We start from the raw sequence: 24772 nt of genomic DNA on the forward strand, positions 1-24772 counted from the left end.
GCCTCAATTCCCAACAGTGTGTGTGGAAGAAACCAGGCACTGAGCTGCACTGATGTGTGTGTGTGTGTGTGTGTGTGGGTGTGGAAGAAACCAGGCACTGAGCTGCACTGATGTGTGTGTGTGTGTGTGTGTGTGTGGGTGTGGAAGAAACCAGGCACTGAGCTGCACTGATGTTGGTCCTTCTTTATGCTTCTCTCATCTTCTCAAAGGAACTTCTGTGCAATGCTGCAGAAATGTTCTTGTATCCTTCCTCTGATCTGTGTCTTCTTCACACAACCCTGTCTCGCTTTTTTGTGGAGTGTTGAAGTATTGTTTTTTTTGGAGTGTTGGAGTATTGTGTGTAGATAAAAAAATGAATTAAATCCATTTTAAGATGAGTCTGAAACATAAAAAATGTGGAAAACTTGAAAGGGTCTGAAAACTTTCCGTATGCACTGTACCTGCATCCTACACAGACTTTTGGCGAAATACATCGCATATCTATTGATAAATTAAAATAACAGAAGTTTGCTTTTTCTTTCCTTGTCAAATACAGAATAAGATTACCAAGAATACATTAATTATTTTTAATAATTTTAAATCATTTGCATTGTTTGCTATCATCTCTGAAAACTTTGACAGGATGTATAGGCTAAGTTCTTATTTCAAATATTAGGCCTACATGATTTGGAGAAGTCAAGTTTCAAAGAAAGAAAGGGAGATTCGAGGGCAAACTAATATCATTGTACTGCATCATACAATATAAATGCATTTCTTTTGTGGGACGAGACAGACAACTTTGCCATACATCACTTCATGGTACTTGGTTTAAACTTAAATGTTTTAACTTAAAAGTCCATCAATCTACTGAAGGTACAAGATGTGTCTCTGCCATGGAAATGACTTATACTGTATGAAACCTGCACAGATCATTATAAGGCTACTGGATGGTATTGTCTTACACTTTTTTCAACCGGCTGTACTTTTATTTTTACCAATACTGATATTCTAGATATGATTGCCTATACCATCGATCAGCATATTATGTTTAGTTTATTGTTTGTTTGTTTGTTTTTTAGAGTTGTCCATGCTGGATTTTGTTAAGTTGGTGTGAGGTATCAGTCCATAGCCTAGATTCAGGTGGTGTCATGTATCAATCAATCAGCATGTGATTCAGCGTGGTACTTAACGTGATGGCCTGTAGTGATGGCCTTGCATAGCTAAAAAAAAACTGAGCTCGGCGAGTAATGATTTATCTATGTCCTTCCCATATCTATTATTTCCAGGGTTCATGAAGATCCTTACCTTGCACATGACCTGCAACCTAGACTGATCTAAGACTGATCAGTGTTTCCCATTGAATTCCATTTGTGGTGGTTGGTTTGCAGAATTAACTTGAATGCAACAGTTTTTTAACAAATTAGCACAGTGTGGTTATGATGCTAACCAGATTTAAGCACAATTTAGTACAACCTGGAAAATCATTGTGTGGTGGTCAATGTTGATATTGTGGTGGGCCGCCACAAATAAGTCAATGTATGGGAAACACTGCTGATCAATGTTTACATCTAAATACAATACATTTATTCTGCAATACACCCCTGGCTGTCTCACTCTCACTTCCCTCTCCTGGTATCTGATGGAGTTTCTATAGCAATTACTATTTCACAGACATGTAGTATCAGTTCTATCACCTCCATCACTTAATTTCTACCTGACATTGACATAGCCTATATGACTAGAGACAAACAGTGTTAAATTATGTCAATTCTGACAAATCTCCTAATACATCAGGAGAGACCCAGTGCAGCCTATATAGGCCTAACTTCATAGAATTCAATTCAAACCATCACAAATGGACAGGCTAGGCCTACTTAAAGATGTTTTGTGTGATTGAATCATTTCCGTGGCCTAGTCAAAATGTCCATATCTGTAGTGTTTCTCTATCCTCTGAGCAGCCTCCAATGTGGAGCCCTCGCTTAACTATAGCCGAAGCCAAAACTGAATTCGCACTGAAGTCGGGACTCAACATGTGTCCGTTTCGGAAGAAAATTCCCTCCAGCGAAAAACAAGTCAAGGCCGCACTAGGAGCCAGGTGCGGGCGCCTGTTCGAACGCCAAACCACATGACGCAGCCAGTTGATCGCGGAAGTGGCTTTTTTAGACCGTAGAAAGAAGGGGGCGACTAGAAGGAGAAACGGAAGGGAGAGAAGCGAAGAAAAGTTTCAAACTATTTCTTTTAAGAACTGCAAATTAATTGGAGACGACATCTAGATTCTATTATCTCAATAATCCGGGGTTTTAGATGTAATTTTATGTAGAATTCAGAGGAGTGCGACGTGACGAGAAGAAAGGCACGAAAGACGCAAGGAAAAGACTGGGGTAAGTTTCAGCAGAAGTTGACCACAATTTTGGTCAGCACAATTCAAGTAGGAATTTTAAAGGCGGCGTGTTGGAACGTGGTCGATGTGTTAGGCTACATTGAACTCTGCTTCATTGTACCAAAGTTGTTACAGTGTTGTCGCTGAATGAATCGGATGTTTTTTTCTCTCAGGAGAAGCCTACAGTAGGCTACGACATTATCGCCTGAATTTAGCAGAGTTGCTTTGAGCATTTTAAAAGTCAGTCAAGATGGATTATGATTGACAGGCATTGAACCAATCTTTCGCTAAGGGTCTTTGTTGATAATGTAGGCTACATAGCAGATATGTTTACTCGCATATCCATGTAGGCTAGGTTTCTTAATGGAATTCATAGGAAAGACAGTCTAGGGCAACTAACCCAATCCCAACCGGATCACTATGGCCTCTCTCAACACAACGTCTTTCTTTGGCCTTAACTCTTAAATGTGTTGTGGTAATTAGATTATATTAAGACCTTGCGCAACTCAACCTTCACAATTAAATGATTCGCCCTGTTGACATCAAACGGCTGTAAAGGCGTTGAAGTTAAGTGACCCAGATGAATCCTTTCGACATTCTACAAAATCTGTGACTTACTGACATAGCCCTCTCAGGCTAACTCGTGGTAAAAGTAGCCTACAAAAGTCAGAGGCCTACACCTTATAGGAAAAGTTAAATTAGGCCTACTAAAATAAAATCGTCTCTTGCCTACGTGCCAGAAAGATTAAGTCGTCGATGATGGTTCAGAGGTCCGTGGATGACACCACCAGAACCTATTGTTGGTAGGGTAGCGTCTCTTTTTCAGCTGTCCGCACTACAGCTGCTGTTTAGTTCACAACTGAAGTGTCGGTAGACGAGACGTAGGCTACTGCTCACTAACAGTGGACTCTTATTCTGAAGTCAAGCATGATGTGGCAGTATACTTTTTGTGGTCATCCCATCTCTAGTCAGATAAATACAAAGTGAGGGATTTTACTTTGTACTTTACAGGGCCCTGTTTGCAGTCTGAGCTGGCCTGCAGTGCTTTTCCCCCTATCTATGCTGGATAGCTTCCCCAAGCTATCCAACAAGTGAGTGACAAAAACTACATTGAGCATCCAGTGAGATGACTGGTATGAAAGTTGGCAGGGCTGTTTTTCTCACTCTAGTTCTCTGTCCCTCAGTCACTCACTCTGTTTCTCAGCATTATCAGGCACCCTGCAGGCCTCTGTGCTGCAGTTGTGGAGCTACACCATATATGCACCTGATCACCACTGATAACAAGCACAAGGCGCCAGAGATTTATTTTCTCCAGTTAATGGACACCCCACATATCGAATTCTGACATGCACACTTACAAACACACACAACTATAGCTTTGCTATCACAATGGAACACCTTGTGGTGTGTGTGTGTGTAGACTGTCAAGACTTCTATGTGGTCTGCCAGTCTCTGTCAAGCGATGCGTTGTGCATGGCAATGAGATTCTTCATCACCTTCATATAGTTGAGTTCAGCGCAGCCGTGGCCTGCTGGATCTGTCTCCCTTTTCCTCATGTTCCTTCCTTTGCCCTTTTGTGTCTCTCTCAGTATAGGTATGGGTGCACAAGGGGACTGGGGGTGGGGGGGTCTGGGGGTGGGGGTCAGGGTCTGGGGGTGGGGGGTCAGGGTCTGGTCAGTTGACTTCCTGCCTGGGCACTACTTCCCACGTCATTCTCCACATGCATATAAACACTCACACAATTGGATTGTCAAGGGAGGCGATACAATGGCTTGCTCAACTAACAAGCACACAAACCCTAAACCTACACAGTCTCTCTCTCTCTCTCTCTCTCTCTCTCTCTCTCTCTCTCTCTCTGCCTTTCTCACATGCTCTTTGTCTTTCTTTCTTTCTTTCTTTCTTTCTTTCACTCACACACGAATACACATAGTTATTGGTGACAGGTTTTTGGTTAAACAGCAAAGCGACAGCTTCTCTGAAATGCTTAACTGGCTCTTCATTTGTTGTGGGAAACATGACTCGAAATCACATACGTGCTCAGCAGCTCCAGATGCATACACCACAAGCAACCACACGCAGCTTCAGCCATACGTACTGTAGAATCAAGCCAGGCTCGCATACACATGCACACACACTTGTCTTGCAATCCATCATGTAGTCACACATGCGCACACACACACACATTCACAGGTATTACATTAAGGTTTTGTCATACAAGGACTTGTTGATAACCAGCTTCTTATAGGAGCTTTTTTCATCAGATGTTCTCTCTAAACATTTAAAGTGCATCACTTCTGCCTTTGGTGCAGCCACAGAGCTGAGGATGGGAACTAAAGAGTGGCACAATATACCACTTGGTCATCACAGGCTTTCAGGAACAGACCACAAAGCAGAGAGTCAAGTTTTAGAATGTCGCATTTAAATATACTGGTATATTTTTGAATGATGGTAGTTTACTTGACTCTCAAGGCCTCACAGTGAAGTGTTCCATTATGAAGCCTCATATAGATCTGACCTTGTCCCAGCCCGTTTCTCCTTTAAATATCTTAAAGTAGTGTATAAGAATTATTCAATGACCTAATCATCTCAGTTCGACTTTCTTTGAATGATATACTTACAAAAAACAACTTATCTTGAAACTCTATGCCCTATCTTGAAACTGTGGGTGAGGCACTTCTCACTGAGGGCTTTGGCAAAGGACAAACAGCATATGTTGTTAATATTTACCTTTGTCTACAGTCTACAGTAGGCCTCTGGGAGAAAAGTGGAGATGGGGAGAGAGATGTTAGGAGGTGTGGAGGAACTATAGAGTGGCACGACCCCTGACATAAGTCAATAATTGGCATCGGGGGCAGGGGGTGTGCTAAGCTGCAGCAACACTGCAGCAACACTGCTGAGATGACAGGAGCCTGAGTCGGGTGTTACTTTCACATGCCACAGAGAGAATGAATGTCTAGCATGGACCTCTTTGGCTTGCTTCCTTAAAGCTACAGTCCGTAAGTGAGGTTTGTCTTCATTTGTTTGAAATGTGCCCAGAAATATGTGGACTTTTGTCCTGATAATTGAATAGCTACGGTTACAGTACATTACCAATATTAACAAAAAAAGTTTTACACACATGATGACAAAAGAGACAAGTTCTCCGCTCACATACTTCTCAGTTGGCTTCCTAAAACAACTGTGTGTTTGTGTGTGTGTGGGGAGGCAAATGAAGAGAGGCTACACTGAGCTGAGCGCGCTTGCCTTGGTCAGATGGAATGAAAGCGACGGCATATTTTTGAGGGACTGTGTGAGTGAGAGAGGGAGGGAAGTGAGTGAGACTTAAAATAGAAAACTCACATGTCAGCTGCCTCTCAGTCTAAATTAATGTTAATCTAATGGGCAGTTTGAGAGAGAGTAGATAGAGGATTTCCTACAACTCCATAGCAGGGGGGTATTCCATCAACCTCGCTAATGAAGGCAGCGCTTAACAGAAATAGCCTGGCTTGAACTAGCGTAGACTTTCACTTGGGGCTGAAGCCGTTCCATTAACTCAAGTTAGCAGCATCTTGGCCTCGTTTATTCAAGCGAGGTGTAGTTCAGCTTAATCTCTGCTCGTGCACAAGGTAGAACAGTAGACCAAAACAGTAGATTGACGAAAAGAGGATATATGTCGTAAAATTAAGACAATACTAGACGATTTCTGTTCGATTTGGCAAGCGCCATCTACAGGATTTTCATCGAAAGTCGTCAAATTTAACATCGAGAGAAAAAAAAATGATAGTTGCCTACAGAAATTGGATAATAATGAAAGCATAGGCCTACATTTAAAACAACAATGCTAATGGTTTGAAATAAATTGCGAGTTTGATTAGCTTCACTGATAGTCATACAGTCTATGCTTGAACAAAACGAGTGAATGAATAAATAGTATAAACTAAAAACAATTTTGGCATATGGATATTCGAAACTATCTATACTATAGCCTACGTTCTTAGATTACTGTAAAAGAGTTTACTCCAAATTATTATTTAGGTGTAGGTGGTCATAAAATAAATTAGTATCAACATAATAGTATTGTCTCCCATAAGTCCCAAAGTGTTTGAAATATAATGATCTGAAATGCAATATGGCTTTCAATTTGTCATTTATGCCTAGTATTTAATCTGTGTAGCACACAGTTGATTTGACATTCATGAACAATCGTCGACACATGAAGCAGTTTTAATTATTAGCTGCCTATAGGCCTACAGACTACAGAATTATCCTTTGGCTTGCATCAGATATAATATAGCCCACTGCAAAGCATATTACTGTCAATGAACAGCCTACCAAATGTGCATGACCCTTTATCAACAGTATATGTCTTTCATTAAAGAGTACTAAAAATGTCATTATCAAGGTGATAAGCTATGAAGCCTTAATACTTCGTATGGGAAGCGAACCTGTGAACACGCAAGAATGTAACTCCTTTGATGTGTCGTCTCGCTGCACGTTACACCACCACAGAACGTAAATGACGTAGAGTAGCAAGATCCCTAGAACCACACGCACGTGAAGTTAAAACATTTTAAGTCGCATAATCTTCATAAATTCTTTGGAGCAAGTGAACGTAAATCCATGCTTGGTGACACTGTCTGAAAAAACATTTCTAGGCCTACTTCTATTTTTGAAGTTGTAGGCTACAGGTGACTAAAGCACAGGTTGAAGGAACCATCTTTTTTGACTCGTTTTCCGACTAATTGTTTTTTTTGCAACACAGCTTAATTTAGCTTTAAAGTTAACCTGCTACGGAGCAGGTTAGTTCTGTGGCATAAATTCCCATAGTTACCAAGCTGGGATTCACGTTAACCTCATTAATGGAACAGTATTCTCACTAAAATTAGTGAGACTTATCGAAATAAGCCAGGTTTGGCCTTTAGCGAGGTTGATGGAATACCCCCCAGGCATTGGGGCAGCCCTATTGTACCATATTGATATTGTGGTTGCCTTGTCCAGGACCTCCGCCGAACTCTTTTTCTCTGTTTCCCAATTAAAGTCCTCCTAAACGGTAAAATAGACAGATCCCTAAGAAGCAGGAGTGCTCTAATTAAAGTCCGTACTTGAACTTTCAAATTGAATGCAAGAGTGTTAGAGTTTGCACTGGCTTGTTATCAATTGTGTTTTTAACTTAAAACTAAACCAAAATATTCCCTTTGCTTTGGAAGAGGTTTATGGTGTAACTTATGTAATAATGACCTGTATCCTCTAACACTGGCCAATGGCCATACACCCTGGCATAAATCTGTACACATGCAATACGTACAGATAAGGACAGGCCAAAAACGTAAGTTTGAGAGAGTGAGATAGTCATTCAATCAGTGGTCAAGCCGAGTTGTTTTGTAATAAAGCAGGCATGGTCACACACACAAAGGCCAGTTTGCTCAGCCATGCGGCGGTTGTGTGATAGGTTATGGCTCTCCGAGGCTCGAGCTGCACGTTCAAATGCTTTTCCGCAAAGTTGCAGATTGCAGCATGTACTGTACACCATGATGTTGCAAGTTCCCTTAATCTTATATCTGGAGCCATTGAACTGAGGGACTTGGGTAACTTGCACATAATTCTCGAATATTCAGCTCATACAGTTACTGCCAACAGAGGACCAGTGTTCCCTTTCTGTCTGTGATGACTGTTCTCTGTAAGCATCTAGTCCATACTACATCAATGTGTTTTATGTTGACACTCTCGAGGCAACATATCTTTGCTTTTAACCACAGAGAGCAGACAGAAAAGGTCATCATCTGAAGGCTGCCTTTTCTTTCTTTTCTTTTTTCTCTCGTCTTGGGCCGCACAGTGGGCTGCAAAAGCAGAGCACGGCTGAATGTCACTGGTGATGCATGGCGCGTACATGCAAGGCCAAAACAAACACTCCACTGTCCGGGGCTGTGGTTTTGTTTGCTGTTCTTATTGTGAGGGGAACGACAGTCTGGCACAAGCAGAAAGTTTGAAGGATATGAAACTTTACAGCCACAATCCATCTAATCATTACAGAGGTTGCGCAACCGACATGGGAAATGCGTTGCACAAGATGGTTCTCAAAGTATGGGGCAGCTGCTGCAATCACAGAGTTATTGTAAGCGCGTGTGTGTGTACATGCATGTGTGTCAGAGGGAGAAAGAGGCAGGAAAAGAATGTGACTGCATGTGTGTGTGTGTGTGTGTGTGTGTGAGAGAGAGAGAGGGGCAAGCTGGGACACACCCTCCCCTTCTCTAATTCCACTCATTCCTCTGTGTATGCCTGAGCCTGACCATTTGTCTCGTTCTCTCTCACACACACACACACTCACTCAAACACTTAAGCTCTTTCATCAAATGTATGAACAGCCTCTGAGATACGGTTTAGCATCTGTGTCTGCACACACCTGTGTCATGCCTGTCACATGGCTGCTTCTGTCCTGAGCTCCTGCTGCAGTATGGGAGGCCCACTGTAATTGGCCGAGTGGGATGTGATGCATGGGAAAAGCTTGATTTCATTGGCTATGAGTGGGGGAAGAGATAATGAGATGCTTGTTGCAATTGGCTGCATATCTGTATGTGTGTGTATGTGTGTGTGTGTGTGTGTGTGTGTGTGTGCGTGTGTGTGGTAATGTGCGCTTATGGTGTTTTTAGGGTTAAGAGACAAACAGAGGGCGATTCGGCCGATGGAGTATGTGGTAAGATTTCCGTTCTGATTTCCGATGGGTTCTCCTTCTCTCCATCCCTCCCTCCCTCTGCGTGACACACAGGCTGCTCCTGTCTTCACACTAAAACACTCAACACACACACACACACATGCCAATAAGCTTGATCCAAAAAGGGAAAAAGTCCACGCACTCCTCGATCACTCTCTACCCACAGCATAGGACACACGCACACATGCACACACGCTTTGGGTGTCTGTGTTTTGATTCTTACAGCAGTGGTAGCAATATCTACTAATAGTAACAAAGTCTGCAAATGATTTAGTTGCTGTAGGAGTTGTCATGAGAGGAAGGAGGGGTGGTATCACAGAGATTATAATTAACAGACAGGACGACTCCTCATCTTTTTCTCTCGAGATTGCATAAGGTGTTGTGATCGTGTTATAACACTTAACCCTGCTAAGCATGAGGATGAGGAAGATGACATTGAGTTGAGTTCAGTACTAATGAGAAACATTAGTCACAGATGATGAAGCAGCGGTGACCAACCATAAAAGACACACACACACACACATACACAGACACAAAAGACTGTGGGGGATATGTAGGTCATCAGTCTGCACTTAAACATGAGCGTCAGCTGGGAGAGTGTGAGTCAGATACTTCCTGTTGGAAACACAATCACGTCCTCTGCTGTCAGAGTGTGTATGAGCGAGCATGACACGCTTGGTCTACTGCCCGCAGGAGCAGCCTCGGTGACCCCCCCCCCCACACACACACACACAAAACGCATACACACTCAAGCACACACACACTGGTGACGGGATAGGTGAAGGCTTATGTGAAAATCATTGTGGGTTTTCGGCATGTGTGTACTGGCCTCTTCTTTGCTCTGTACTGTGTGTCTGTCGGTGTTGGTCCTTCTTACTGTCCTATCGGTCCTTTTGATTGGCTGAGCACCGTTTCGGTGAGGCTCCTTGTCACGTTCTTCTCCAGGTGGCTGGGTCTCTGTCTCTCACCTGTCATCACACCTCTGCTTGCTGTGGATGGGTTTCCATTCAGAGCGGGATTGGTCTTTCTGAGCCTCTCTGATTCTCTGCCATTGTTGTTTTTGTGTTGTTGTTGTTGTTGTTGTTGTTGTCATTCTGTGAAAATGTTATTTTGCTGCTGGCATTCAAAATATAAAACCATGCATAATCAGCCCGACCCACTGTTAGGTTTTCAGGCCTTCAACGCAAATTGTTGCACCAACCCATACCCACATTAAAACATTTTTTTGGATCAAACCTCTGGCTCTCAACCAATATAAAACCCAAAACTGAGTTCTCTAGTCAGACAGAACATAAATACAGAGGGGTTTGGAGTACTGAGCAGGCTATTGGTCTTTGTAGAAACATGAGTCTTTTTTTTTTTTTTTTTGAAGGATCTTTGAAAGATGTTTTTGACATACTGTGTTTGTGTTTTAAGCGTGTTTGCTTGTGTGTAATTGTGTGTGTCCACACATAAAAAGAAGTGTGTTTGTGGTCGTCAGCCTTTGTGATGGGGGTATATTTGTTTATGTTTTTTGTCTGTGTTTTCCTCTCTTTCTTTTTTGTTTCTCTCTCTCTCTCTCTCTCTCTCTCTCTCTCTCTCTCTCTCTCTCTCTCTCTCTCTCTCTCTCTCTCTCTCTCTCTCGCTCTGTGTACTCTGTGGCTGGCTGGCGCTGTGTGCCCTGAGGTGACTGAAGCTGTGCCTGTGCTGTGCTCCATCTTCATTGCCTGCTAATGTCCTGTCCACTCCATTTAAATCTGAGCTGGACAAGAGCGCGATGCAACTGACACCATCTCCCAAGGTTCAGTCTCGCACTGTGACTCACTCACAGGCCACTGGCTTCCACAGAGACATCCCGGCAGTGTGTTGTGGGGGATGTAGTTTTCTTTGGGCACGGGGGGGGTGAGATCCTCTAGTATTCAGCTCATGTGTCCACACGAGTCACTACTACTTTCACATTGTGGCCAGGCTACAGAGAGATTGATGCTTGAATGGGTCTCTTTCTGCCAGGTGTGTGTGTGTGGTGTGTGTGTGTGTGTGTGTGTGTGTGGTCAAGTCTTTGCACCACGTTGGTGTGCTGTCTGCTTGTGTAAGTGACCTTAAAGAGTCTGGTGCAGCATCAGACAGCTCCATCTGTGAGTCAGGTGCCTGAGGGAGGTCCGGCTGGCTACTGTATACTGCGTATACGCGGGGGGCTAAATGAGCCTGGCCTGGATTCCCGACAACAGCAAAGAGGGCGGGAGACAAACAGACAGAGACAGCGAGAGAAAGAGAGAGAGAGTTAGTAAAGAGTGCATTTCTTGCACTTTTTCTCCTTCTCCCCCTCGCCTTTACTCCCGATACGAGATGTCTCAGGATACCACAGGCTGTCGAAGAGTGTTCTTCAATGTCCTGTGTATTCCTCGCTGTTCTATGTGTGAATTATATAGAGGTGGAGAGAGGTTGTTAAGGATGCAAACACACTCCTAACCAACTGACACTGCATAGAAAGAGAAGAGAAGAGGGGTGAGCAACAGCATGAGACAGAGCAAGACAGTGTGAGACCGAGGGAGGGAGAGGAAGGAAGGAAGGAAGGAGTGAAAAAAAGGGGGGGGGGCAGGGAGGAAGAAAGGGAAATCAGCAGCCGCATCTGTGTGTGTGTGTGTGTGTGTGTGTGTGTGTATGCTCCCAGAGATGGGTGGTGGAGGGTTGGAGGCAGGCAGCGCAAAAGCAGACAGGAAAGAGAGAAAGGGGGGAGGAGGGAAAAACAGGGACAGACGGCTTTATCTGGCGTTCTCGCACACGCGCTCACACAGAACCCAGCGGTGAGGTGCGGAGGAGAGAGCGGGAGCACGAAAGGAGGATGAGCGACAGCAGCAGCAGCGGGCGGAGGAAAAGAGGAAAACAAAGCGGCATCGCCGTGCACTAGCTCGCCGCGTGCCGCTGACGCCAAGGAGGAGAAAGGGGAAACGAAGGACGGGAGCGCGGGAGGAAAGGGAGAACAATAAAGGGGTCCGGCCGTGACTTTGTGACAGAGAGCGACGGAGTGGAGCAGAGTCAAAGGAAGACCACATCTTATTATTTTGCAGGGAGGGGACAGGAAGACACAGAGAAGGAGAGGATTGACTGGCTTTCTTTAAAACAAACAAAAAACATTGACGTGCACTTAGGCAACATTAGCCTAATAGAGAGAATGATTCTCTTATAGCATGGTAGAGACAATCGCGTTTTTCAGTGTGTCTCTTGAGATTGTAATTTTGTATTTATGCCATATCTTATAGTGAAATTGAGACGACACTGTTATTAACTTGAGAAGAGGAAAGGTTTTCGACCACGCTGTAAATCTTTTACCCATTGTGTTCCTGGTCTCGGTCCTTGCTGCAGGAATAAATCTGAACATTCGAGGGAAACTAAACTCAGACACTAGACGCTCAGAAACTAGACTCGCCCGAGCATCTTGCATCAGCTGTTCTATGTTATATGCAGAGACTGAGCAACACGCATCCTGTCAGGTTTTTTTATGCAAGCTGCATATCCTGTGGTGCAGTGAGACAGGCACAGAACTGCAACCCAGACAATGAGCATTATTTTGATGTTACGTTAGTTTGTTTCACACAGGACTAGATTAGGCCTATAGGCTAACATGTTTTGTGTGTCTGAAGACTTTTAGTCTCAAGTTTCAGCAAATGTTCTGTTTGCCTATAACGTTAGAGTGCTTATTTGTACGCGTTACTGAGGGCAACAATGCTCTCATTTGAATAGGCAAAATGGAGTGTGTTTTAGCTTCTGTCTGGCGCTGTCTATGGTGGCATGTCGACATTGATGAGCTATTTTACCGGCGCGACGTTGGCCAATCTCAGAGTTCACTGCCGGCCATTGACCCGTCTCTGTTGCCGACAGGCGTAAGCGCCGTCTCCCGACGCCGGTGAGGTGATGTGGGCAAAGTCATTGTAAGGTGCAGTGGGTTTCTTTGTGTCAGCCCTGTCATCTGGTGTTTGGGCTCGAGACTAGCGGCATTCCCCTTCCTAAATTCAATTCGTCACCATAGCAACACGGTGCGCGAGAACTTCTAATTCTATCTTTTGTCGGGACGTTCCGGTGCTGCTCCCGTGTGCTCTCGGTACCCAGTGCTGCGTTACCCAGGGATACCTGCGTGGTTAAGAATGTCGCCTGGTTAGACTCTGGAGCACTGTGGTCGTGAACCTTCAAAACTGCTCTGAGACTGGAGTCCAGTGGTTGGAAAGGAGCATTACAATTTTCCTTTTCTACAGATTTCTGTCTCCCCTTGGCTATTCAGGTGTTGACCCAGCATTACATGATAGTGTTATTCTCCCCCTCACCTTACTGAAATATAATGGCTGCTTCAGTCACTGCAGCAGAATTAGTCTTTTGTATTGTGTGACTTTTCAGATTCACAGTTGTGTGTGTTTGTTTTAAGTGCAGCCTATGTGTGTGTGACCATGTTTCTGTCTTTTACAAAAGTGTAGGACACTCAGGCTCCAGGTCTCCTCAGAGGGACTCTAACCTTCACTGTGCTGCACCAACCATGCACTACAACTGAACAGTGAACACCAAATCCATTAGCAGGTCTCTCTTTAATCCTAATAACTTACACTGGTGCTCTCTCTTCACCCGTTCTGTGTTTTTCGTGCTAACCTGCTCATGCAGCGGTGCTCTCCAACTGGTGCTTGGAACGTTGGTGTGTGAACTGGTGCTCGTCACAGAACAAAGTCTATGTAGGTGACCTGCACTGACACTGTCTGGTGTAGCCTACCGTCCGGTGTCTGCTGTTAACTGGTTCAGATAGGCAGATAATAGTTTACTTTTCTTAGCATCAGGACACTTACTCTCAATCATTACCTCTGATACTTTAAAGACCTGGCATTTAAACCCACATTGCATTAACAACTGGAGTGCTTGTGACAGTTCTGTCTGTAGCTCAAGAACTTTGACAAGCTTAGTCAAAATTTCTTTGAAAACAACTGTTTTTTAGGGGCACAGGACACATGACCCCCACAGCACTGTTTATAGTTTTTTTTTTTTTTCCTTCATTAATTGAGGTTTTCTTGAGTTATGCCAGATGTGTTTGTATGTTTGTTTGTTTGTTTCTCTCCCCTGTGCTCTTTAATCTCAGAGACAAGTTTTGTCATCATAGGTACCATCTTGCGTTAGCGTCTGTAGTGTAGATTGTTTCAACCCCTGTTCCACGCACCCTTTTTCAATTCCACCATTTCTGTTGAAATGGGATGCAATTTCTTTTGTGTGCACACACAGACACAAAGCAGAAGGTGCATAAGCAGCTATGCTGTTTTAAACTCTCAGTGAAAGACCATTAGTGTCTGAATCCACTTTGAGGCATTTAATAATATCTTCACTGATCATATCACAGTCCCTTTTGTAATGCTATTCCCCGTGTATATGTGTAGCTTTGGATAAAAGCGTTGGCTAAATACCAGTCACTTTACTTTTACTTTATATACAAGATACACAAATGATTATTTGCTCTCTGGTATGAATGTCTTTGTTTGAGACCTCATTGTTTGAGACCTCATTGTTTGAGACCTCATTGTTTGAGACCTCATTGTTTGAGACCTCATTGTTGATTTGAATCGGTCACAGACTGCTTAGTCACCCAGCACGGTCACAGTGCTGGTGTGTGTGTGTGTGTGTGGGGGGGGGGGGTGATGCAGTCCTGATGACTTAAGCATCCTGCCACTCAAGCTCAGTCCATCAGGAGGAGTATCCGTGTGGGGGGGGGACACGCACCCTCTGCTGCATAGTCAAATTTGAGCGATGACCTTTGTATCCTTCAGCTGTCTAATACTATACAGTCCATTCAAGCTTTAAAAGAAGTAGATGGTGACATTAAGACGGTCTCAAGCATCAGTCTCTGCCTGCTGTGGCATTTGACCCATTGGACTCGTTTCATAGCAGGAGTCTGAAAAACATTTTTAAAAAGAAAAGTCCCTGTGATTTATTTTCCCCATTGGTCATTTTCTGCCCCTGAACACTGGGTTAGACACGTCCGATGCGCTTCGACTGTTTTGTGCACCACACACACACGACAGACAACAGCTCATATTAAAGTTGATGTTTGCCTGTCGAGGTGTTTTTCGTGGGATGCCGTATAGGGCAGAATTTGTCTTATGAGACAGGCATGTGTTCATTTGTATGACGTTCATATAGGTCCTGACTAGATTCATTCTCAGGTATCTAGGTGGGAGATATTGTGTGTGTGTGTGTGTGTGTGTGTGTGTGTGCGCACGCTTGTTTGGGGCGTCTGAAGGAGACGGGTGAAGTGTTACCGTCAACAAGGGTGTGATTAATCTCAGTCGCGCCTAACCAGTCCACGCTTCAGGGATCCCTGGGAAGGGACTACAAATTGGGCCAATCAGGTTTCATTAGCTTTGGAAACAACAGCCCTGTGGAGCATCATCATCATTGCTCAGGACAGCCGGTGATTCCACCCCATCCCTGTCTCCTGTCTCTCTATCTTTCCATCTCTGTGTGTGTGTGTCTCTCTCTCAGAAACACACACAAGCATTGGTCTTACTCAAATTAGATCATATTCTCAAGTTTCCGCACTTAAACCCAGAGAGATAGGTTGGTCTGTTTGAGCGTTGCGCGTTGGTAGTTTTTTTTTGGTGCTCTAGTTCAAATCCACCGTGAAGTCCTTTTCGTTTACTTGGGTTAGTTTACTTGGGTTAGTTGTTGTTCACGGAACGACACCGCATTCAACCAAGTTTAACCTGAGCTGCACAGCCATAATCCTCACAGCCATAGAGACTGTATGGAGCACTAACTAGACACAAGAGAGAGGGTGAACTTAGGTTTACTCCTTTCTTCTACTCTTAACCAGCCTTCTTTTTTAAACTGTGATGTATTTATCAGTGTTTGCATTTATTTAGCTATATATATTCTTTAGCTCTTTCATCTGTACACTGGAGAATTACATTTGGTTTCGGGAAAATGGCTTGAGCTACTGTGAGCGCAAGTGAGCGATAAAGTCCTTTTTATAAAAACAAGAAAAAAAAAAAGAAAAAAGAAAAGGAGCAGGTCTGGAGAACGGCAAGGTAGAAGAGGGAGGGGGCGTAGGCGTGGGTGTGGGTGAGGGTGAGCACGAGATCGTGTGGAAGAAGCGCGAGGAGGTGCTGGAGAGGGAGAAGGAGCGCCAACGCCAGCTGGCCAGGGAGGAGGAGGCGCGCCGGCGTCTGGAGAAGTGCATCGTGTGGCAGCTCCGCGACGGCTTCCAGGAGCGCAAGGGAGGGGAGGGGAGCGCCGAGAGGGGAGGAGGAGGGAGGGGGCGAGACGCAGCCGGAGGTGATCTGGAAACGCCGGCAGGACGAGGAGGAGGAGCGAGGAAGAGACAGGCAGCGTGCACTGGGCAGTGGACAGCAGTCTGTCTGGAGGAAGAGGGAGAGGGACTGACCGAGGAGGCGTGTGTGGGCTAGGAGGTAGGGAGAGGAGACTGACAGAGGAGGCGTGTGTGGGCTAGGAGGTAGGGAGAGGAGACTGACCGAGGAGGCGTGTGTGGGCTAGGAGGTAGGGAGAGGAGAGACAGACAGGAAGTTGCGAGATCTAGAGCGTTGTTTGAGCGGTCAAAACTCTCGGCTCACTATTGAGTGTGTGGGCTGTTTCGCATGTGTTCGTGTGTGCCATGTCTTGCAGCAGCGTGTGTCGGTGGATTGATGCTGCGTCATAGAGAACTTGAGAGGGATGAAAGTGGACTTTGAGAGCGCCGGTCCTATCGTGTGAGTGAGTCAGACCGAGCTGCTGGGCACTGGACTGTCGCGGTTGGTGTGGAGCCACAGTGACCCGCTGCAGCTTTTAAATCCCGAGAACAGTTCAGCTGCGCGGTACTACTGTGAGTCTGTTCTGAGGTCCTCTTCCAGAATGAGCTCTTGTGTGCTGCTGTAAGCTCTCAGATACATTTAGTTGAGTCTTAGCTCTTATCCTTATCCTTATCCTTATCTCTCTTCTCTCTCTCTCTCTCTCTCTTCATTCTCTCTCTTCATTCTCTCTTGCTGTATTGATCGTCTGTTCAGTGCATGGCTCCTCTCCCTGGCTCTCTGTGACTAATAGGCTTTTTTATGGGATGCTGTCCGACAGGAACCACTAGAGTATACCCATATACACACACACACACACACATACATACATGCGCACACACACACACACACACACAGTGAATAGTGAATGCATACATGTTGAGGTTTTTTTTCCCTGACAGACAATCATCAGTGGAAGTGGTGCTGTAGTTGTATTACTATGCAGGCTCTGCCTTCTTCTCTTCCCATAACTACTTCAGTAGTCTGAGTTTGCACTTCTTTGTTATTCTCTCTCTTTTTGTACCTCTCTGTGGCTCTGTCCTTCACTGTCTCTTCGTGGCCTGCGTGTTCTTTTGTTTGATAATCTTTTGTTTTCTTTTTCTCTCTACACTGACTTGGGCACAAACTGTTTAAAAAACCCGTTGTTGATGATGCTGAAGACATCAATGTTCCGAGAGGCTTGCAGGACACTTAGTGAGAAGAAAGGCTGTTTGTGCCGTTCAGACCAAGAGACTTTCAGGAGACTGATCGAATAGCATTTAAACAAAACTCCATCTCAGCTCTCAGACAGCAGTCAGGTTCACTGTCCATGGAGCTGGTCCCCAATACCAAGTACAGCCCCTTCCGGAGCGAGTCCCTGAGCTCGACGGACGAGAGCAACCCCCCCTCGTGTCCGCCCTCGGCCCCCCTGACCCCGCTCACGCCTCCATGTATCCCCCCCTCGCTCTCGTCCTCCTCCCTCACCCCCATCCTGCCCCCAGCCGAGAGCAGCCCCACCACGCTCTGCTCCTTCTTCCCCAGGATGGGGGCCCTGCGCCTGGGCGTCTCGGCTGGCCTGCTCCCTGGCCTCCGGGGCTCCAGCAGGCCGGGCTCCGGGGAGGCCCAGGCGGCCGAGGGTGGAGGAGGGGGGGAGCCGGCGGTGGTGGTGTCGGATCTCCCCCTGGCCCCCCTGGCTCCTCTCCCGGCGCTGCCCCTGCTAACGGCCCACTCTCCGCAGGACATGAACCGGCTGGGTGGAGCGTCGCGTCGCGTGCGCGTGGAGGGTGGTCAGCTGGGGGGCGACGAATGGACGCGCCACGGATCCTTCGTCAACAAGCCGCAGCGTGGCTGGCTGCACGCCGACAACGTGGTCAGCTCCACCGGCGTCTCCTACACAGTCAGGGTAACCATCTCTCTGCTTCTCTCACACACACACACTTGTATAAACACAAGCTTACACAATCACCTTTATTACAAATATCAGACATGCTCAAACCACTAATTTCACACAATTAATATTGGACACAGTCCACAACAACAAATGCCCCCCCCCCCCCCCCACACACACACACACACACACACACACATTGGATAAGGTATGAAAGCACTTCCACACTGATGTCTGCATGTTTTAATGTGTCTTCTGTGTAACTCTCTCTCTCCACTTTCCACCTTATACTGTAGATAACACAGTTTAATTTTAGCCTTTTGACATTTGAGCCCTTTTTCACAACACCTGATGTTCTCTAGCAAGATGGCCTCCTCATACTTATTTGGAGCAGGTTTGATTGAATATGAGGATTAATTCTTTCCTACGCTCTTACTGTTGTTCCATTCAACCCAGCTTTATCAGAAAGGCTAATGACAGCCGTTATTCTGACTGGTTATTAGTCTAAAAATGAAAGACTAATGCTAGACAATGATCATGCAGCTTGAGATCTATTTTCCACAAAGTATGGAAATAGAGGCACTCTCTGTGGTCAGTGCTTTCCTGTCCTAATCCGGTACATTGTCATAATGAGTGGACCAGGTCCAGATGGCACCTTGACCCCCCCTCTTTCTCTCTCTTATTCTCTCTCTCTCTCTCTCTCTCTCCCTTCCTCTCTTCATCTCTGTTCCTGTGTTGGCTTTAATGGTTGCACTGCAACAGGAAGTTGCCTGTGCTGATTGGATGTCACTTCCTGTTGTTTCTTGCAGTATATGGGCTGTGTGGAAGTGCTGCAGTCTATGAGAGCTCTTGACTTTACCACCAGAACTCAGGTCACCAGGTAAGACCAGTGTGTACACACACACACACACACACACACACACACACACACACACACAAACCAACAACATACCCATATTCAAAGCAATATTCGGAGACACAATACCTGAGGTATTAATCTAGTGTATAAATACATGCAATAGATGGTGCATATGTGTAGTTGTTACGCATACTGTTCCAATACATAGTGTACATCACATCCACACATGCATGTTTCTCCTTTCATCTTGGCTCTGACCACCTCATCCCTGACATCAAATATTCATCTCTCTCTCCCTCCCTCAATCCTTCCTCTCTCTCTCTCTCTCTCCTCTCTCTCTCTCTCTCTCTCTCTCTTTCTCTCTTTCTCTCTTTCTCTCTTTCTCTCCATCCCTTTCTCTTTCTCTCTTTATCTCCTTCTCTCTCCTATATATATCTCCCTATCCACAGTCTATCTATAGGGTCTCTCTAAAAAATATCCTATATATATATCTCTCTCTCTTCTTAATCCATTTTCTGCTAGGCATATATCCCTATCTCAGTGAATTGGTCACTTAAAGCGGTTCTCTTAATCCATTTTTCTCTTTCTCTCTTGTTAGCTTTCTTCACTTCCTGTTAGAGCGAGGGGGAGCTGTGTGTGTGTGTGTGTGTGTGTGTGTGTGTGTGTTTGTGTGTGTGTGTGATTATGTAGCTGCTGTAATGGCTAGCATAGGTGGTGCCATTGAGGGACAAAGTGTTGGGCAAGATTAAAACACAATAACATTTAATCAACTTAATAACAACCTTTATGTCTTTGTATAGGAGAGAGAGAGAGAGAGAGAGAGAGAGAGAGAGAGATACTTCCTCCCTCCCACAGCCAGTTCTGGTTGTTCAGATTCTTTTTATAGAAGCTCTGGACTCTGTGGTTTTCATTCTTCTTTGTCAAGGCTGTTTTTCTCCTCTCTTCCAGAGATTGTGTGTGTTTTTGTCTGTGTGTGTGTTTGGGGGGGGTTCTCCGGGGGTTCTCCTGTGTACCTTTGCACTTGATCAGATCTGTAGCTGTGGAGTGTGAAATTGGGGAATCGCTGAAAGCTAGCATGATGGAAACACCAATCAGACCATCTGATTATATTTCACATACCGTTTGTGTGTGTGTGTGTCTCTCTGTGTGTGTGTCTCATTTGTTCCTTACACCAGATTAAACCAGTTTGTCAGCCCTCATATTTATTTAACATTTATCTAAGACAAGACTATAATGTGTGTGTGTTTTTCAGGGAGGCAATATCTGTGGTGTGTGAAGCCGTACCAGGTGCCAAAGGAGCTCAGAGGAGGAGAAAGGTACAGGTACAGTCCCCCTCTTTATTCTAGCAGCTTAGCTTCAACCAGTTAGCATCACAGCTTCTAGTCCTCCTCTTTATTCTAGCAGCTTAGCTTCAACCTGTTAGCAGCGTCACAGCTGACAGTCCCCCTCTTTATTCTAGCAGCTTAGCTTCAACCAGTTAGCATCACAGCTGATAGTCCTCCTCTTTATTCTGGCAGCTTAGCTTCAACCAGTTAGCATCACAGCTGATGCAGTCCTCCCTCTATTCTAGTAGCTTAGCTTCAACCAGTTAGCGTCACAGCTGATAGTCCTCCTGTTTATTCTAGCAGCTTAGCTTCAACCAGTTAGTATCACAGCTGATTACTTAGGTCAAACAGAACTACCCAAGCCTTTTATTGGCCTGACTTTGCACTAGTATTTTATTGACTGTCTATGCACAATTCCAAATTTTGCTGCTCTTATTTTTTCATTATTATATGTGCCTCTTATTTACTTATTTACTTACTTTTTTTTGTTTACTTGAATGTTATGTTTGTCTGTGGACCAAAATTGGTAAAATATGTCTTGTCTTCACCGTGGGATAGTGAGAAACGTAATTTCGATCTCTTTGTATGTCTGGAACATGTGAAGAAATTGACAATAAAGCTGACTTTGACTTTGACTTTACAGTCCTCCCTCTATTCTAGTAGCTTAGCTTCAACCAGTTAGCGTCACAGCTGATAGTCCTCTTTATTCTGGCAGCTTAGCTTCAACCAGTTAGCACCACAGCTGATACAGTCCTCCTCTTTATTCTAGTAGCTTAGCTTCAACCTGTTAGCGTCACAGCTGATAGTCCTCCTCTTTATTCTGGCAGCTTAGCTTCAACCAGTTAGCATCACAGCTGATAGTCCTCTTTATTCTGGCTCTCTCATCCCAAGTAAGGTGTTGTGTTGCCTTGGCTTTGTTTCTCTCTGTAGCCCACCACGCGATGTTTGTCCTCCATCTTGGGCAAGAGCAACCTGCAGTTTGCAGGAATGACAATCAGCCTCACTGTCTCCACAAGCAGCCTCAACCTACTGGCAGCTGACTGCAAACAGGTGAGCAAGTCTCACACACACACACAGAGTCTCACACTTATACACACCGCACCGTACAGGTAAGGTTGTGATGGGGATATTGCTTCTAAGATGCATGTCTATATAGCAGAGATGGATTAACTCACATAGAGAAATGGACAGATAGACAGACAGATGGTGGTATTTGACATTGACAGACAGACAGACAGATGGTGGTATTTGACATTGACAGAGCGACAGAAACACAGGCAGACACAGATGGTGGTATTAGATAGAGAGCTGCATAAGCACCGTGTGCATGGAGGGAAGGATACGAGGTGTGGGGGTAGATGTGGGGGTAGGTGTGGGGGTAGATGTGGGATTAAGTGTGGGGGTAGGTGTGGGGGTGGGGGTAGGTGTGGGATTGTCTTCTTAATCTTAATCTTATTTTGGTCATCTTTGAACACGTTTATTTTGGTGTCATTTCATTACCAACAACCGTTTTACCTAATTTAGCTGTTTTCGTCACCTGTGCGTTTTGTAATTATGTAACTGCCCGTGCCATTTTTAGTTGAGTATGGCCTTTTGTCCTTTACTTGTCTGACGCCATGTTTAATGTTATTACCATGCATTACCATTCTCCGATAAGTGCATGGTTGCTTCTCCATGGCTTTGGAAGTATTTGCTTTGTTTCAAATGTCAGAGCAGTGTGACTGGATCGACTCCAGTCTCACTCCATCTTTTTATGTACCATTCTCTCTCTTCCCTCTCCCTCTCGCTCTCTCCTCTCTCTCTCTCTCTCTCTCTCTCTCTCTCTCCTTGTCCCCCTCCTGTATTCTGCTTGCCATGTTTATCCATATGTCCATTCATCCTCTTGGCATTTCTCCCACTGCCCTCGTCATCATAATGTCTTCTCATGTCTCTCTCTCTGTCTCATCATCTCCCTGTCCCTCTACAGATTATCGCCAACCATCACATGCAGTCAATATCCTTTGCTTCTGGAGGAGATCCAGTGAGTTCCATCTCTAGATTGCTTTTTTTTTCTCTTTCACTCTAAGCTTTCTCTCTGTCCCTCTCTTTCGAGTGTTATTTTTTCCTTTCTTTTCTCTGCCATCTCTCCCTGTAATGTCATCTTCACTCGTCCTCAGGTGATTTTGCTGAGTTCTTATAAATCCCTTTCTATCCCCCCTCTCCTTGTCTGTCTTCTGCCTCTCCACAGCAAAAGCACCTTGAACGAAAATTTTTTCCTTTTATATTGTCCTTTTTTTTCTTATTTTTGATCTCTCTCAAATGTTATCCTTTTTTTACTATATTTCTTTATCTTCTCTCTTCTTCATGTTCTCTCTCTCCCTCTCTCCCCTCTCTCTCTCTCTCTCTCTCTCTCTCTCTCTCTCTCTCTGCCTTTGCAGGATACAGCAGAATATGTAGCCTACGTAGCTAAAGACCCTGTCAACCAACGGGGTAAGTGTTTTAATCACAGCCTCATACATCATCCAGCTGACTCGCATTAAAGTGACACTTGAATTTCCCCTGGGGATCAATAAAGTATCTATCTATCTATTCAAGGGAGGTGTCTGTTGGATGCTAACAACAGTAGCATCTTCATCACAATAGACATAGATCGTTTTAGAAACACAGTAGCCTGTCTAGTCTTATTATCGTCACTGCTCTTCACTGAAAGCCATGTTAAGGGTTTACCAAAGGAAGTTCTCTGCTGCCTATATTAAGTTATCTGAAAATAGCCATGTTAAGGGTTTACCAAAGGAAAATTGTGAAGTTCTCTGCTGCCTATATTAAGTTATCTGAAAATAGAAAAAAGATGTTTGTCAAGTTTCATGAAACTCCAGCATGTGCTGTTTCAGTGTAAAAAGCTGACGTCATGTCAAAACAGACTAAAAAAAGCTGAAAGGGCTGGTTTGATGCAATCCATTTCCTGTGTGCTAGCGTGTCACATCCTGGAGTGCTCAGAGGGTCTGGCTCAGGAGGTCATCAGCACCATTGGCCAGGCCTTCGAGCTGCGCTTCAAGCAGTACCTGAAGAACCCGCCCAAACTGGTCACGCCACATGACCGGTAAGTCACGACTGTGTGCTGAGTGCTGGATTTGTGTGTTGGTGGTTGCCTGCTGCGTGTGTGTGGGTTAGCACATGTCTCTGGTCATGTGTACCTGCTGCATGTGTGTGGGTTACCACATGTAGTACATTAGTCAGGTCATGTGTACCTGTGTATTCATCAAATACTCTTTGAACTGTGAAACTGTGCACTGTGTGTGCGTGCGTGTGTGCATGAGAGCCTGTGCATCCATAGTGGATTTTTTTATTGTTACAAATTAATTGTGTGTATGTGTGTAGGATGGCTCCATTTGACGGTTCAGCGTGGGAAGAGGAGGATGAAGAGGTGGCTCCTGCCCCTGAGGTTCCATACTATAACAACTTCCCTGGGAAACAGCCGCCCCCTGGGGGCTTGGTGGACATGCGCACCCGACCGGGACACAGCACAGGGGCAACGCTGGTGAGACACACCACACACACACACCCACACACACACAGACACACACACACACACAGACACACACACACACACACATGCACGCACACACAGACAGAGCACTGGGGCCACGCCTGTGAGATATACACACACACACACACACACAGAGAACTGGGGCCACGCAGGTGAGAGACAAATACAGACACAGACACACAAAAACAGAGCACTGGGGCCATGCTGGACACACACACACACACACACACACACACACACACACACACACAGACACACAGAGCACTGGGGCCATGCCGGTGAGACACACACACACAGACCACTGGGGCCACTCTGGTGAGAGACAGACGATACTGTTTTTTTTTCTAACGATTGAATTTATGTTGCTGGGTTAGGCCTTGTCATCTCTACGACATACGATTGTAAACCGGGGTTCCGGTCTGATTTTTTGAAACCGCTGGTTATTTTTTTGCCGTAGGTGACAGGCATTTACAGCCCTCCCTCAACTCAGCCACTGCATAGGCCTGACTCACTGCTTGTCAGAACAAACCAAACCATTTGTTTGTCATATTAAAATGTTTTTTCTTTCCCCTGCCATGATTTATGTGCAGAAGGTATCAGCCTTTTGTGGCTAAGTTAGAAGCACACGGTTAGCTTAACTTTAATCATTAGCTTACTACAACCTGTGACTAACGCATGTTAATGTTTTCTCCAGTGTAACATGCTCTATACCAGACCTAATGCAAAACATCAAAGCATTTCAATTTCCACATAGCAGTCACATACTTTGAAAATGAACTTTAACAGTTGAATTGTCTGTAGTGTCCTTATTTCATGCGACTGATTTAACAAACTGCTTTGACTATGCAAATTAAACATGAAG

General features: G+C 45.0%; 1 protein-coding gene across 1 annotated transcript in view; it reads left to right on the forward strand.

Moving 5' to 3' along the window:
• Positions 1–14690: 14690 nt before the first annotated feature.
• Positions 14691–24772, forward strand: part of shc1 (SHC (Src homology 2 domain containing) transforming protein 1) — a 12643-nt gene continuing 2561 nt past the window's right edge. Inside the window, exons 1-8 of the mRNA XM_048260066.1 lie at positions 14691–18215; positions 19010–19080; positions 20312–20381; positions 21315–21434; positions 22351–22404; positions 22802–22853; positions 23337–23463; positions 23742–23901. Coding sequence (XP_048116023.1) covers positions 17643–18215; positions 19010–19080; positions 20312–20381; positions 21315–21434; positions 22351–22404; positions 22802–22853; positions 23337–23463; positions 23742–23901 — 1227 coding nt within the window. The 5' untranslated portion in view covers positions 14691–17642. The remainder of the gene's footprint in view (positions 18216–19009; positions 19081–20311; positions 20382–21314; positions 21435–22350; positions 22405–22801; positions 22854–23336; positions 23464–23741; positions 23902–24772) is intronic.

Source organism: Alosa alosa, chromosome 13 (genome assembly GCF_017589495.1).
Source record: "Alosa alosa isolate M-15738 ecotype Scorff River chromosome 13, AALO_Geno_1.1, whole genome shotgun sequence".
In the NCBI taxonomy this organism is placed as follows: Eukaryota; Metazoa; Chordata; class Actinopteri; order Clupeiformes; family Clupeidae; genus Alosa; species Alosa alosa.